Here is a 15468-nt window from a genome sequence, read left to right on the forward strand (position 1 = left end):
TCAGCATACATATGACCTCGCACAGTCGTGTGCCGACTTACCGGACTCGTCCCCATTCCCTTCTTCTGCCAATCCGGACACGGTACCTTCACTATGGGCGAAATATCAATTAAATGAAAGCTCTAGCTTACCAGATACGTACAGAGGGTCCCACATGACTCCCGATCGAATCTGGGTGCGGATAAGGGGATGTATGCGCGTGAGCCAGGCAAACTGACTATCAGTTTAAAGTCTGAGGTTTGACTGGGTATTCCAAGCCTGCCTCACCCATAGGCTGTAGGACTCTTCTTGAAATATAAAAGGAATAATGTATCAGTCAGGTAATCCTTTGGTATAGTTAGATTGACCACTATTTTCGCCTTGGGCTCGCACCACTTCAGAGTGACTTTCAACGTGTTGAAAATTACGCTGGAAAATCCAGAGTGACCCAGTCTATTTCGCAGCATGTGCACATCCATCGATTATAACTGTGGCTACATATACACTATTTACAATTGAATTATCACCCATATCCAGCAAACGTTTCTGAGATTTACAATCCATAATTATCCAAGCTAAATAACATTATTTAAAATGATAGAAATGGTTCGTCTTTGAAACCAGGTAGTTCTAGCAAAATCACTTCAGTAGTACAGCCGAAGTTAGATAGCCCTTGTTCGATATCATCTGCTTTTGTAAGATGCACTCCATCGCGATCAATACGATACAGCCCACGCAAAAATAATTGCCTTGGGGTATACATCTGGACCAACTGAGAAAGTAGATAAAAACTGAAACTAAAACTGGATCTGCTAAAGATGTGGAGTCGCCGAGGGTATAGATTGGGCGGCTTTTCGCAAGCTAGAAGAGACTCCACATCCTCCCTCGTCGATATCGTGATTCCGAGGCCCTGGATCGTGTCCACAGAGCCTAACAGTCTGGAAAAATTATCAATGTCCACTACGTGCAGAGTAGTTAGATTAGAGCGGGAGAAGAATTTGGCTGCCTCGGTGATAGTATTTTTTTCACCGAGATCCCTGGCAATACCGCCTATTGTAGTATGCAGCGGTTTCAGACCAGGAATAAGTAAACGCATAACGCATTCAAGATTGTGGGTGGCTTCTGGATGCAACACCAGTGTATCTAAGCTGGACAATAGCACGGGAACGCACGGGGTACCCGCGGGGACGATTGACAGAGAAATTATCAACGTTCGTAATTGGGGACTTGATGACAAGATGCTGGCCAGTTGACATTCGGAGATAGTTTTATCGTTGATGTAGCTATTCCCGTCAAGGCGGAGCTCAACAAGTCCAGAGTACGCGACACTTGACCAGAAAGGGAAAATGCCTCCCAAGTTAAGAATGGTAACATATCGCCAGATGGATTCGAGATGATGTGTAGGTACGTCAATTGAGAGATAATTCTCATCACGTCGCCCACCCTCAGCTCCTTCTAGGAAGAGACACCTTATCAGCGTATCGATTCGAAGGTTAACCTCCGTGAGGATCCCAGGCACAGAACCCGGGCCCAAACAGACAGACAAAATCGAAGCGCAAAAATCCAATGCCGGAGGTTGTACTTCGTAATCTTCAATATCGTCATCCATTATGATTTCCACGTCTAGAGACCGTATACGAGGAACGAGTGGACCAAGAAACTCGCTCAAGCCAAAGGATTCCCAGTGTTCATCGGTAGGGTAGGGCATGCTTATATGAATATCGAGTGTAGAGTAACCAGCGCGTGTCACAAAAGTCTGGATGCGGGTTTTTACTGTTTCGTCAGTGCACATCAGCGGGATAGCGTCAATGTGTGACCAGAAAAGTGGGCTATCGATAATAATTTGCCGCCAGTAGGGACACACGTGTGTCAAAAGAACGGGATATTTGAGTAGCCCTCCGTATTTCAGACTCCACGGATCCAGCTTACATGGCTTAGATTTGGTGACGAGCCAGAATACGCGAGTGAGCACTTCGACTGGAAGGGTGTTGATGGGTGTTACGATTGAAGAACCACCTCTTGAAATCTCGAGGGTTTCCTTGACATGTCGCATTTTTTTCTCGAGTAATGCAATACGCCGGTATTCGGAGGTGATTACCCTCGGAACGGGATCGACAGATCCTTGAGGCTTAGGTGTTGCGTTCAAGTTTGAGTTTTGGAAGGTTTGACAAGCTTCGAGGTACTCGTCAAGGGCGATTTCGAGCCCGTTGTTTGCGTGATATAGTTCACTTGTCATTTTAGCAAGTATCAGTTTCTTTTAACCCAAGCAGGTTCTAGTAAGTTAGAGATCGTATTTACAGAAGTGAAATCACGTTTTTATTCGCGATCAAGGGTGCAGTTACATGTCACACGACTAGCACAAGCACAGCGATACATACATGAGATATCGATTACTGTATTCCTCTAATAATTAGCTATAGCCCTCCTACCCTCTTCTTGCCGCTCTTCTGGCCAGTAACAACAAGATAGATCGGCTTGAATTCACAGGCAATCGATTGGAGGCTGCACTCGATCGATATATTGAAGCCATCCTCGCGCAACAAAAGAGCTACGCCCGAGAGCCCACGGAAGTGCTCGTTCGAAGCTCTGGTCACTCTCCAAATTTAATTGTATTTGAACAAAAAATTCAACAAGTCAAGGCAAGCATCGGGTTAATAAGAAACAGCTCCACCGCAATAGTTCCTATCCATCGACTTCCCTCAAACCTCCTCAGTCGAATATTTATCAAAGTCACCGACTCCGAAACTTGCAAACTGAAGCTCGACTCCACCGATAAGCTCCCAAAAGTTCCAATTTACTTAACTCACGTTTGCACCCAATGGCGCAAGATTGCTATCGCATCGCCTGACCTGTGGACACATATGGACCTTTCCCCACTCATGCTGAAGAAACAGCCTTCCCTGTCCCGTGCGCAAGCGTTCTTATCGAGATCCAAGGAGTCACCCCTTTACTTGCATGTCGAGTACGCCGCGGAAGAAAACGAAGATGTCTCGAGTTTAAACCATTTTATCTCCCCGCTTGTCCCTCGCATCCAAAAATTGAAAATTTGCATTAATTTAACCTGGTTGGTTTCTGAACAAAGATTTTCTCGGTCTGCATTATCTTGTTTTTTAAACGAAGACACCACTGCTGGAAGGCTTACCATGCTCGATTTATCAGTCAAAGGGACCTCACGTGTATTTTGTATTCAAGCAGCTGGACAGAAACAAGACGAAGACTCTCTAAATTTGACTTTGCCTGAGCATCGTCTCGACAAACTTCTATTACCGGTTACTGCTCTGCAGCTAGACCGTATTTATTCTCCTTGGACAAGCAAGGTCTATCACGGCCTACTGGACCTCCGGATTCACACTGTCTATGACATTCGTGAGTCAGAATTGGTGAATGTTTTTATACAAAGCCCTCGGTTACGAGTGCTGGAGATAAAAAGTCGAATTAATTTTGCACATGCACCGCCAGCACCCATAGCACTTCACAGTCTCGAGGTACTCATAACCCATAACCTATCTTACTTGGAACTTGGACGATTTTTGCAAGTGCTTGACACTGGCTCAAGTCCACTCTTCATGTCCATTGACTCGCCTCGCTTCGATAACCAACTTAACCAAAACCTGGTGGACTTCTTCTCTCCTTCCAATGTAACGGGACTCTGTACAACCGAAGGTTACTCATTTGAAATGTTGCTTGGACTTGTCAACCTCTCGCATACGATAAAAAAACTTGCAATGAGTCCCCCACCACTGGCAATTGACGACGAAAGTTTAAAAGATGAAACAAATGTGCCTATCAGTACCTATATCCATCTCGAAACGCTATATTTCCTAGGCCCGTATTTCGCACTTAGAATAAGCCAACTTCAGAGCGTGATTAATTGGCGTGGCGTTCGGAAGCTGGTAATTTGGGGAGATGTTCGCTGGATTGCTAATAACGGGAGGCCAATTATAAGCAAGCAGTTTCTTCAAAAGGAGCTGTCAGAGCTCGGTGCTGAGATTGAACTTCTCCCGGCTCATGCTCCCTGTCCGCTAGACTCTTTCCTATTATAAGTTGCCGAGGGGTGGTGTGCGAGATTGCTCTGGCTGAATTACTGTGTAATCTTACCAATATAGTAGTACATCGGCGATAAATGCACAAAATTACAATCATCACGTTCTAGAATTATCATCTAGTATGAGTTATTCTTGCAGAGTTCAAATTAGATGCAATATCAATTGCTACTAGATGATTTTGTGGCGCGACTAATAAGCCGCAACAACAACCTGCACCTGCGCATACGGGCTTCGCCGGGTTTTTGGCCAAATATTCATGGTGTGAGTGCTGTTTACAAAATGTAGCATAGTTCAAGTCTTATCTTACATGTGGCAAGATACATGATCTGTATCTGCCTTTCGCGGGAAAATGCCCGATAAATGCTATTGGGGAGTTGGCCCTTCAATGGTTTTATTGTGATGCCCATATGCGCTTATTCCCGAATCAGGCACTCAATGTATATTTCAGCCATTACATTCAGATGTATACAATAGATATATGATCTACAAAAAGCTAACAAATGCAAGTTCATCCAAAGCAAACAGAAAAGGACTCATAAGTGATACCATGCATAAATAGCGACATCTTAAAGTGAAAAGGAAAGATCAATCCAGTCATTTAGTAATAATTAGTAGCGAGGATAGGTACGATGCTTGGTTCCTTGACCGTTCTGAAGACCGTCTCCACGGGTATCGAAGGACCACTCGGAGTGAGTGTGGTCATACCATCCCCCGCGTGTAGACGCGACGAAGAGGGTGCCAACCATGAGGAACGTGAGGATGATGAAGCCCATCCAAGCAAACGCCATAAGAGCTGAATAGCGTTACGTAAATAGGAGGATAAAAAAAGATAGACCAAGGTGATCTCACCAACGAGGATGCGGCAGGGTTTGTAGATCTGGCACCAATTAAGATTAGGCCACAATGCCTAATATATGCGTGTTTTAGATTGAGTTTGACAAACGATTGTGACAGAACTCACAGTTGTAGAGGCGGCACCACCCAACCACAAACCCCAGAGGATAAAGAGCCAAAGTAGTTCGAACCAGGTTTTGGTTAGGATACGGTGGCCATATCGGCGGTAGATGACAAACATCCTGTTATCACAATGGTGAGGCGAGTCCAACAGACTATATTGTATATGACTTACATCCAGGGTGCAAAGCACATAGTGAGGAATGAAGCAACCAGGAGCTCTGGGATCGGTGGGTCTGAAAGGAGATCAGTTCCGGTTAGGTAGGAGAAGTGTTAAAACAAACACACCGTAGAATGCTTGTCCACCCCTCAAAGGGTCAATAAGAGGATCACGCCTGCGATCCGTGTAGTTGAGCCGTACAATGGTGAGGGAGAAGACTACCATCGAGAATAATAATGCGAATAAATAGAGGGCCAGTCGGACCATTACAAGAGTCGGTAGCATGGTTATCGTTTGTAAGTTCGAATTCGTCTAGTAGGAGCACTTGTTCTAGAGAGAGTAGCGTGGTTAATCGGCATGGAGCCTTGCTCGGACGCATTTTATGGGTCCATGGTGGCACTGCCTTCCGCACACAACACGCGTGTCGATTGAATGCGAAGGACCAGAAATGCTACACAACTCCAGCTCGGATCGTAGAATAGGACTGAAACGTGTCGGGACGCGGAAGTTATTTTCTCTCCCAAGGCCTCGTGGTGGACAATGGAGTTTGGGGGGAGCCGGTTGAACGGATGAACGAGTCACACCAAAGCCGGCACCCCTCCCGATGAGAAGATCAGCGTTGTATTTGACAAATATGTCCATACGAGGGATTTGGAGTGTGATGCCTCGTGGTCAATCAAGTGTGGTTTCAACGAGGCAACCTGGGATACACTCCATCCCGCGCACGTGACCGTGGTGCCCCGGACTGTCCTGGGGGTCGAGACCGAGAATTTCAAGGTCTTGCATTGTAGAAATGCACATACAAGTGTCTACAAGGGTACATGAACGATACACGAACCCCAAAACTACTCCTTTTTGGCAGCCGCGGCCTCTCGCTCCCGCTTTTTCAATGCGCGACGCCGAATATCCTTGTGCAGGTCTAGAGCAAAATGGGTAAAGAAGCTTTGGATTGGCAAAAGAAACATAAACTTACTAAGTGTGTACTTGATTAACCAAGCCGAGGGAGCAAAATTCATGGCGTAAGCCAAGACTCCGTGAGCCCAGTATGGCGTAGTGAAATCCCCCTGTAGTCCAATTTTCGAAAGTACGGACCGGACGTATGTGGATGGGAGGGGGATCATAGAGGTGGCGCGGCGGATTTTAGACATGCTGGAGACCTAAAGTCAAATTTTAGCGTAAAGGTAATCAAGGACCGGATGTGATACGTACCACAAAGTATGTATTCACAAGTTGCACATCGACGCCACGGGGGGCAAGCTCGGCCGCAAGAGCCCGAGACCAAGTAGAGAGGAAGGCTTTCGAGCCAGAATATGTGGCTAACATAGGGGAGGGAACAGCACCGGCAAAAGATCCGAGATTGAGAATAAGCCCACGTCGACTAAACTGATGGTCAGATGGGCGTACAATAGCCAACCGATACCTTCTTACCGAGTAATCATGCCCGGGACAATCAATCGGGTGACTTTAATGGTCGCATTTACGTTAATCTCGACAATGTCTTCATGGTCAATGAGAGGAATTTCATGGAAATCTGCCGGAATGTCGTGCGACTTGCCAACGTTATTTACTAGGATACAATTAGTTATATACACGATATAAGGCAAACTTTTACTTACCGAGCACCCCCACGTCCAGACCTTCAAATATTGTGGCCAGTCCAGCGTAGGCCTCGGTATCACGACGAGCAAAATCGATTGCGTAGGTCTTGGTGGAAACGGAATACTTTGATTCTATTAAACACGTCAATTGGCGCTGGGATTCTCGTTGGACATGGACTCACGGAGTTCCGAAGCAAACGCATCGAGCTTTTCCTGGGTGCGCGAGGCAATCAAGATGTTGAACCCAGCCTTGGCGAGTTGGCTAGCAAATTCACGACCAATACCATCGGTTGCGCCGGTTACGACTGCAGTTGGGCGTATATGCTCAACCATACGTCATGAAGATTCAGGTGGGAAACTTACCGGCCCAAGCACCGTTTTTTGCTCCATATTTTTTGAGCTAAATAATTGACGTCAGAAAAGAATTTGACACTGGAGCTTGACAATTACCCACGCTATGTCCGGAAAGAACGAATGTCTGAAGCACGAACTGAACGAAGCTTAGTCCGAACCCAACAAGTGCGGCGGTACCAATGGCCGACAAGGTTAGGGCTACACAGGTGTGGCTATCTGAAACTGACTTGAATGTGTCGCAGAGACCCATGGCGGGGAGACTGTACTAGAGACAGAAGAGAACGTGGCCAGAGATGATTTAAAAGTCGACTCGCTCGCGTTCACGTGACCGTTTCCTAACTTTCACATGGGGCATCGGGACTTATTTATTCCCCGTCATCCGGAGGTAGAAGGCTTGCACACCGCGTTTTCAAGTTCCCGCCGACGAAAAGATGCCTCGTCTGTATAGTATCAAGTATACCCCGCTTCGAACATGTCTTATTAATCTGCCCATGAGTCTTTACGGACCACTTGCCGCAAAGCAGGTTGTGAGCACATTCAGGATTCATCAGAGGGACAACTGAATACATACTATACCTAAACAAGCGCCCCCAACGGCTCGCAGTCCATATCGCACTTCCTGGATCTTCTGAGGGTGTATATGTAGGATGGACCGGTATGGCATCAGCTTCTTCCCTGTCCAAGTGGCAGCATGGGGCACAGGCTGCAGCCGAGGCACTCGATACGATCGAGATTGACCCACAGATCGCTCAGAGCTATGGGTTCAAGGACGGAGCAACAGTGAGTCCGCGATTAGGTGATTAAGATACGTGTACCGGAACCTCGCCAGGTCGAGATAGGTCTTGTACACAACTTGCCGATGGCTACCAACGTAGAGACCGAACCGTTATCAGCCGACGACTGGGAGATATTGGTCCGTCTGGTCCTTGAAGTGACATTTCCTCGTCCCTGACATTGTCCTCAATCAGGAAACTCATGCAGATTACGTGGAACAAAATCTGCTAGGGCAAGTCCGCGCAGTGGCAGTTGGCCAAGAAATTAGTGTCTGGGCGCTAGGCCGTTCAAGAATCCAATTTCGAGTTGGTAAGTTAAATTATCCACGCGGCTGGGAGGGCATATAAACATCTATGCAGTGTCGATAAAGCCCGAGGGCCAAGCTGTACTCTTGGGACCAGATACCGAAGTGGCTATTGCTCCTAAATTGAGACCACCCCCTAAACCCTCGAGCGCGCAAAGCAAGAAACCTTCCCAGAACGAGTCTGCAGATCTCCCGGCCAATCAAGATTCGCCTATCAAAGCTACCGACTTGGCACCATTGCCTTTGCGAGTATTCCCCGCCCGGTTACTAGCATCGCCAATCCATACAGGTGGGTATTTTTGGTGTATTGCATCTCTGCGGACCTTGTTCAGGAGGAAAAATCCAGACTCCGAGTACGAAGTTCACCTGTCCAATGACGACTTTCAACGATTGAATTCCCAAAATGACAAGACGCCATGCACTCATGCGTGGCTCGTTCGTGCTCGACCTCCTCGCTTAGTAAGGGAATTCGATAAACGCGGGAAGCCAGTGGAGAAATCAGCACCAGCCCCTGTGTTACTAAAGCAAAACAAGCAAAAGGATCAGCAAGTTGGAGAGAAGAAGCCAGTTCCTGGTGTGCTGGTGCGGGTCAAGGCGAACGAGGAAATTATTGCTGGACATACTGTCGTGATTGGTTTGGAGAGTAAGGTGGAAGAGTGGGACACTGTCCTGTAGGTTCCGAATTCCGCTTCCAAAGTAGTACATTCTAAATATAATTCCATAGACTTTCCCCTTCGGACGAACCGGAACAGTCTAGTCGATCGAGTAGCCCAAAGCAAGTAGCACCTCCCGACGTTCATCCCGCCGAGGACGAGAAAAATGAACTTGCGGGCGTAGACACGATACTTACCGATTGCCACAACTTTTTCGTGCGCACGTTCATGCAGAACGAGGCATTCGGAAGAGCGGGTGGTCCTCACCGTGAGCATACAGCGTCACCGATAGATCAAGTGGTTAATTGGTTAATATTCTAGTGCCTGGATTATTACTTCACGGCGCCCCCGGTTCCGGGAGGACATCTGTAGCTCGAGCAGTTACCAAGAAACTCGAATCTGATCCGAGCATACATGCATGTAATTTGGCTTTTCTTTTCTTTTCTTTTCTTTTCTTTTCAACATTGGCTAGTTGGCTGATGGATTACTCTACAGGTATTGTCTATGTTGACTTGGCGCAAATGGCAGACCAGCATACGTCTCTCCTACGAGACAAATTTAAAATATGGCGGGCAGTTGCGGCGTGGAGACAGCCCTCGGTGCTTGTACTCGACAACCTGGACAAGGTGGTATCAGCCGAGGTGGAGGTGTGTTTCTTATGCCCAATCCCCGAGCGAACCGGCTAATATGAATGCTAGCACGCTGATTCGTCTCGAGCACGACACCTTGCAGAGCAATTTTTAGACGTTTTCGCTGAATCACCGGCTCCGGGAGTAGCCTTGCTCGCGACTTGCCAAGGTCCAGCTGCGCTACATCCACTCTTAACAACCTCGCACGTGTTTTCGCACAAAGTCCAGTTGCGTGCGCCGGACAAGGCCGCGAGAAGAGATGTGAGTCTTTCTATTATACGACGAACATTTCAGGCAAATGACTTGGGTAGATCATTTCTCGTATCGTGAACAGACGACTCGCCACTTCGGATCTTTCCTCTGATCCTGCGAAACCGCTCAATTTTGTGGCACTCGCCACGGATACCGAAGGATACTCGGCCACAGATTTGCAAGATTTGGTGGGTCGAGCTGTTCATGCTGCTGCCGTAAGAACTGCAGCCGACAACGCGAGTGGCGCTGTAAGTCAATTGTATCCCTGCCGTTGCCCCACCTACAATATATTTAACCTACTTTTTCTTCCACCCACTCCAGCCTGTGCTTCTCCCGTCCGACTTTGCCAAGGCACAAGAAGATTTTGTCCCGCTTACATTGCGCGGAGTAAAACTTCATAAATCAGAAGTGTCGTGGTCTGATATTGGCGGTAAGCCCGTGTTGCACTGAATTACACTCATCGATAAGTGATTGGCCTGTGAATGCGGATAGGATTACACGAGACTCGGCGTGTGCTCCGAGAAACACTCGAGTGGCCGACTAAATACGGTGCAATCTTTGCCAAGTGTCCGTTGAGACTTCGGTCCGGGTGAGTTTATTCTAGATGCTGTCTCGTTTCGATATCTGACGATTGTGGGTAGGTTGTTGCTGTACGGGTACCCTGGATGTGGAAAGACGCTCCTCGCGTCGGCTGTAGCCAAGGAATGCGGATTGAATTTTATTAGCGTCAAGGGCCCTGAATTATTGAACAAGTACATTGGACAGAGTGAACAGTCGGTAAGGAAATCGAAACCCCCATGTGAGTTGTATGATACCAAATGGATCAGGTTCGAGATATATTCGACCGTGCGAGCGCAGCCAAGCCTTGCGTGCTCTTCCTGGACGAGTTTGATTCAATCGCTCCAAAGAGGCGAGTCTATCCGGTTCTTCACCGCCACCACACCTAATCTAGCCTTGGGCTGCTACAGAGGACATGACAGCACAGGTGTCACAGACCGGGTGGTAAACCAGATGCTGACACAAATGGACGGCGCAGAGGGTTTGGATGGGGTATATGTATTAGCGGCCACAAGGTTCGTCCATTTGAATTCATTTATTTATTTTGGGCAAGAGTAAAAAGGTTTCGCCCGGGCTATCAGTCGTCCAGATTTGATTGACCCTGCGTTGTTGCGGCCTGGACGGTTGGACAAGTCGTTGTTGTGTCATATGCCGACTGTGGACGAGAGACAAGAGGTAGGTGTATGCGCCCAGGACCCCATTGCGCTGTGCTTGTTGAAACGTGAATCCAGATCTTGGAAGCCGTGTCCAGGAAAATTGCGTTGGCTCCTGGTTTGGATTTGAAAGAGGTTGCGCGCCGGACCGAAGGGTTTTCGGGAGCCGACTTGCAAGCGCTGGTATACAATGCACAGCTTGAAGTGGTGCATGAAGAGCTGGCTGCCAAGACCCAGGAACTGACGGAAAGTCTATCAAGCGAGCGAAATGAGGACAGGGTCAAGGTGGAAGTTGTGGGCGGGGCAGTCATGACGCGTGCGGAAACTGCAGCCCTGGAACGACGAGTGAGTGAGAGTCATTTGGGCAAGCGCGAGTCAGATATCTTATTGATGAGGTCAGGTGGCGACGATGATCGCTACGCGTGCCCCCAAATCAGCGCGTAAAAAGGTCGGAGTAAGCGGCGAGAAAGTTAGGGTAGGTTAGAGTGCATGGGAACGGACCACCACGCGTTTTTTTGATGGAAATAAATTTCTCAGCATCAGATCACCCTGGGTCATTTGGAACGTTCGTTGGAGAACCACCGTCCCTCGGTGTCGCCGGAAGAACGATGGCGACTGCAGATGATGTAAGTTTATTGGGCACTGCCCAGGTCCCCCGTTGGATTTGTACTGACTGAGCGTGTGGTTGGCGGGGACCAGATACGACGCGTTCCAATCGGATCGGACCGGGGAACACAAGGTACCTCCTGGCTTGAGCGGTGTAGGGGAACGGGCGACGTTGGGATAGGGATAAAAGTGCGGATAGGAGAAGATGGCAATTTAGGAGAGGGGCACGTGACGTGTATTTGGACATGATGATAATTGTATGGGCGGGACCAAGAGCAGACTCTATCTTGACCACATCTGGCACGTGGAAACAACGCCGCAAGAGAGACCATTGTCGCATAGTAGTGGCTTGTAACTGGCGGCTGAGTTGGGTATATCTGGGCCCTATTCCCTGGCTTGTTTGTATAAGACTTGAGGTGAATCGTGGTATTTTGGCTTGTTTCTTTCTGCTCGCACCATGGCCACTGCCCGCCGCGCACCGTCGCCCTCTGCGTCGACGACATACTCTGGCTTCAGCGGCTACCGCGACTCTCAGCGCCAACCCGCCAATGGCATGCGACCCACTCCCCCGCTGCCTGGTGCAGCCGACTCGCGGGCGATTGCCAAGACACATTTTGAGGAGCTGAAGAAGTCCCTCCAGGATCACATGTTGCGAGGCAAGTGCCTGGATTGATTTATCCATTTTATGTTATTTTTCCAAAGGCTGATGGATGCACAGAGCCCCAGAACTCGCGGGCCAACGCACGAGAGAAGCTGACGCGGCTGACCCGACAGCAGTTCCAGGAGCTGTCGACAGATGTATACGACGAGCTGATGCGCAGAAACGAAAACGAAAAAGGCGGCGCGGAAACACCTTTTCTGCCTGTTCGGGATGACTTCCACCCAAAGCGGAACCAGGCACGCCAGAAACTGGCCACTCTCCCCGCCATCCGCTTCAAAGACCTCTCTTCCGACGTCTTTTACGAACTCGGTCGGCGCTATCCCGAGTTCAAGGAGCCCGAACAGCTGCCTGAAGTCCCCGACACCCCTGCATCCGAGTATGACCCTCCCACACCGGAGCTAGTTGGCGGCCGAGGGCCCAACAGGCAGAGCTCACGCGACCAGGGATTTTCCACCGGAGCAGGCAGTGGTTCCGATAGGCGGAGGCCCTCCCAGGATGATTTCGGTGTCCGTCGCCGTCCCTCTCAAGACGAAACCCGCAGGCGCCCCTCTGCAGACCAGATCCCGTACCGCAGACCGTCCCAGGACAGCCAGCTCGGACGACGCCCGTCTCAGGACAAGCCCTCGGGCATGGCCTCTTCCTCCTACGTCACCCCAACCAAAAGCACCATCGCCGAGGAGGACATAGAGGTTCCGTACGGTCGCGACGAAGGCACCGACGACGAAGAATACGACGACGACGAGGGCACAAAGCGACCCCTAAGCGAAGACGACAGAAACGGCCACTCCAAAAAGCCATCCCAAGGAGGCCTCAATGCGCTCGGCTTCAACCTGCTTTCAGCACCAATGAGCCCAACGAGCGATGATGGGGCCCCGGTCAACGGCCTCAATGGACGAACGAATTCGGACTATTACGAGAAAATGTCGTTTGGGCGTGCGAGTGTGACGTCTAGCCAGGGAGCTGGGGCAGCTGGGGAACTAAAGCGTGGTGAAATCGAGGACCTCCGACGCGACTACGAATTCAAGATTGCGACCATGCAGAGCAAGTTGGCTTCCTACGAAGACAAGGGTCGTTCCGATGCTGAGCGCATTAGGTCTTTGGAAGGCGAGCTGCGAGACTCTCGTCGTGTGGCCTCGGAACGCGAGGCCGAGGCTAGGAAGCTACGGGAGCGTTGCGACCAATTGGAGGAAGATCTTCAAGACGCGCAGGATGGCCAAGGAAACACTGGCAGTTCGGTGCGTTTTGATTGCCTCCAAATTGATTGATCGACTGATGAGTAGTACATACAGGGCGGAGAAGTAACAGAGCAGCTCCGTCGTGAAATGCAAGCTCTGCTCGACGACTTGCGCGCAATGGCCGCCAGTCGTGAGGACTTGGCTGCGGAACGAAACGCCGACAGCCAAACAATACGTGAGTTGTCTTCCCAGGTTCAGGAGTACAAGCGCAAGTACGAGGCTGCCAAGACTGAACTCCGAGGTCTCAAGGGTACGTGTGTTGTCATGGATATCTGGTCAACACTAACCCTGCATCCTGTGTAGCCACATCTCAGCTCTATGTTCAACAGCCAGTTGATCTCAATAAGCAGGACCAATTGCCTATTTCTGAACGAGGCGCTATTGTCGATGTGCACATTACCCAATTCCAGAGTGCGATTGATACCATGCTTATGGCTGGCCGGTGAGTAGAATTTGGCACGTGAAATCCACAGGTAGCTAATGAGTCTCTAGGTCCAACACTCCTTCGACAACCCTAACAGCTATGAAGGCCGTCGTCACCTCGGTTAGTGCGATAGCAGATGACGTCGAGTCATACGTGCGCCACCAACGAGTCCCAAGTGAACACGAGAATGCAACCCAGCTCGTCGAACGCCTACACGCAACGCTCGGCAACCTCGTCGCTGCCGCACGCACACATGCCATGAGCTTCGGGACATCACCCGTAAGCCTGCTCGACGCCGCTGCGAGCCATGTTTCAACTACCGTCACTGCGCTCGTGCGTGAGGTTCTAGTCAGACGAGACGATGGAAAGAGGAGCAGCACGACCAACAATTGGACGCATTTGGAGAACGAGCTGAAGCGTCCCTTGTCGGATCGCTCGAGCTCGGTTGGGAGCCCGCATAACCCTGCTATTTTCGATACCCCGTTGCAGACGGCTTCGACGAATGGGGGGGCGAGTGACGCCGAGGGCGGGGACGATGCGTGGGAGGAGCTCAAGGTGCGTTTGACTACTTGTGCTAGCTGTTGTCCAAGCACTAACAAAAAATCTATTCTAGCCATATCTCGAAGCTCAGTCCGAATCCATCGCATTCTCAATCCAAGCTCTTCTCTCTGCAATCCGAAATGGTGCCCAAGGTCCAGAAATCAACGAAAACCTCGCGCAAATCATCTCCATCGTCTCGAGCATCATCGCCGTAAGCAAAGAAAGCCTCCCGCGCGCTTCGGTCCGACAGGGCACCGAAATCGTCTCTCAACTCTCCGAACAATGCGACCGACTGAGCGAACTCCAGGGTCGGGTCGAGCTCACCAAACAGGACCGTCAAGCGATGGCCGCGAACGCGTTTGGAGTTGCGAAAGCGATGAAGGAGCTCATGAAGCTATAGTTCCTTTTTTTTTTTTCCTCTATTTTTTTGTTTTACTCTTGTTCTTTGTCTGTATTTTTCTTTCTTATGTTTTCGCTATACTCTCCCTCTGGCTCTGGAATGTCTCTATTCATTTTTTTCTTCTCACTTTCTTTTCTTTTCGAATTGGAGGGGATGTGGGTGTGATACTTGTATACCGTTGCTGGGAGGAAAAGCTTAATGTAATCGCTTCTGCCCTGGAGGCTTTTTGCAGTTTAATCAAAAAGTCGTTTGTTTTGTTATCTTATGAGAATAGCCCGCGATGTTAACCTCACGCCATGAGGGGACTATAGCTGAAACTTTTTGAGTGATTTGAAAAGTGGCGCGGAAGAAAGATCTCAGCATGGATTTCCACAGGCAAAAGGGAGTCCCCTGTCGGGGGTGACTCGTCGAACGTGATGGTCCTGTGATCTCTGATCCCGATGCAGGCTAAATTCAATTGAGAGGGGAGAGTATTCTGATTTATCTCCGAGGAGCCGACTAACAGAGGCTGCCATAATTCTCTGCAACTGATAATAATATCTACTGGAAATTGCGTGGTGTAAATTATGGGTCGAAAAGTGCATCAAATGGGCACTTGTTATGTGTTTTGCCGAGCTTGGTTGTACGTGTACACCGTTGGTTATCCACCTTCACGCATATATGAGGGAGGTACATGCACAGTACACTA

The 15468-nt window shown here is 49.3% G+C and overlaps 6 protein-coding genes across 6 annotated transcripts; 3 read left to right on the forward strand and 3 right to left on the reverse strand.

The window, feature by feature from the left end:
- Window positions 1-568: 568 nt before the first annotated feature.
- Window positions 569-2215, reverse strand: RhiXN_07434 (uncharacterized protein; the record flags this gene model as incomplete). The annotated part of the gene is made up of 1 exon (XM_043327250.1): window positions 569-2215. The coding sequence occupies one exon, from the start codon at window positions 2213-2215 to the stop codon at window positions 569-571; it is 1647 nt and encodes a 548-aa protein (XP_043185722.1).
- Window positions 2216-2840: 625 nt separating this feature from the next.
- RhiXN_07435 (pre-mRNA-processing-splicing factor 8) lies at window positions 2841-4022 on the forward strand (the record flags this gene model as incomplete). Its single annotated transcript, XM_043327251.1, has 1 exon — window positions 2841-4022. The coding sequence occupies one exon, from the start codon at window positions 2841-2843 to the stop codon at window positions 4020-4022; it is 1182 nt and encodes a 393-aa protein (XP_043185723.1).
- A 611-nt stretch (window positions 4023-4633) lies between these two features.
- Window positions 4634-5364, reverse strand: RhiXN_07436 (uncharacterized protein; the record flags this gene model as incomplete). The annotated part of the gene is made up of 5 exons (XM_043327252.1): window positions 4634-4818; window positions 4875-4932; window positions 4987-5101; window positions 5155-5215; window positions 5268-5364. 5 exons carry the CDS (start codon window positions 5362-5364, stop codon window positions 4634-4636), a joined length of 516 nt encoding a protein of 171 aa, XP_043185724.1.
- A 620-nt stretch (window positions 5365-5984) lies between these two features.
- On the reverse strand, window positions 5985-7341 carry RhiXN_07437 (short chain dehydrogenase; the record flags this gene model as incomplete). Its single annotated transcript, XM_043327253.1, has 8 exons — window positions 5985-6058; window positions 6113-6296; window positions 6349-6517; window positions 6568-6706; window positions 6756-6869; window positions 6920-7042; window positions 7101-7137; window positions 7192-7341. 8 exons carry the CDS (start codon window positions 7339-7341, stop codon window positions 5985-5987), a joined length of 990 nt encoding a protein of 329 aa, XP_043185725.1.
- A 407-nt stretch (window positions 7342-7748) lies between these two features.
- RhiXN_07438 (AAA family ATPase) lies at window positions 7749-11701 on the forward strand (the record flags this gene model as incomplete). The annotated part of the gene is made up of 18 exons (XM_043327254.1): window positions 7749-7871; window positions 7921-8004; window positions 8060-8174; window positions 8225-8840; window positions 8894-9090; window positions 9144-9242; window positions 9318-9469; window positions 9521-9712; window positions 9763-9951; window positions 10025-10133; window positions 10196-10292; window positions 10345-10476; window positions 10531-10776; window positions 10843-10936; window positions 10993-11259; window positions 11315-11389; window positions 11452-11540; window positions 11614-11701. 18 exons carry the CDS (start codon window positions 7749-7751, stop codon window positions 11699-11701), a joined length of 2964 nt encoding a protein of 987 aa, XP_043185726.1.
- Window positions 11702-11977: 276 nt separating this feature from the next.
- On the forward strand, window positions 11978-14780 carry RhiXN_07439 (cell polarity protein; the record flags this gene model as incomplete). The annotated part of the gene is made up of 7 exons (XM_043327255.1): window positions 11978-12180; window positions 12239-12318; window positions 12359-13416; window positions 13471-13666; window positions 13720-13858; window positions 13909-14395; window positions 14454-14780. 7 exons carry the CDS (start codon window positions 11978-11980, stop codon window positions 14778-14780), a joined length of 2490 nt encoding a protein of 829 aa, XP_043185727.1.
- Between the last annotated feature and the right edge of the window lie 688 nt (window positions 14781-15468).

Source organism: Rhizoctonia solani, chromosome 13, assembly GCF_016906535.1.
Source record: "Rhizoctonia solani chromosome 13, complete sequence".
NCBI classification, from domain to species: Eukaryota; Fungi; Basidiomycota; class Agaricomycetes; order Cantharellales; family Ceratobasidiaceae; genus Rhizoctonia; species Rhizoctonia solani.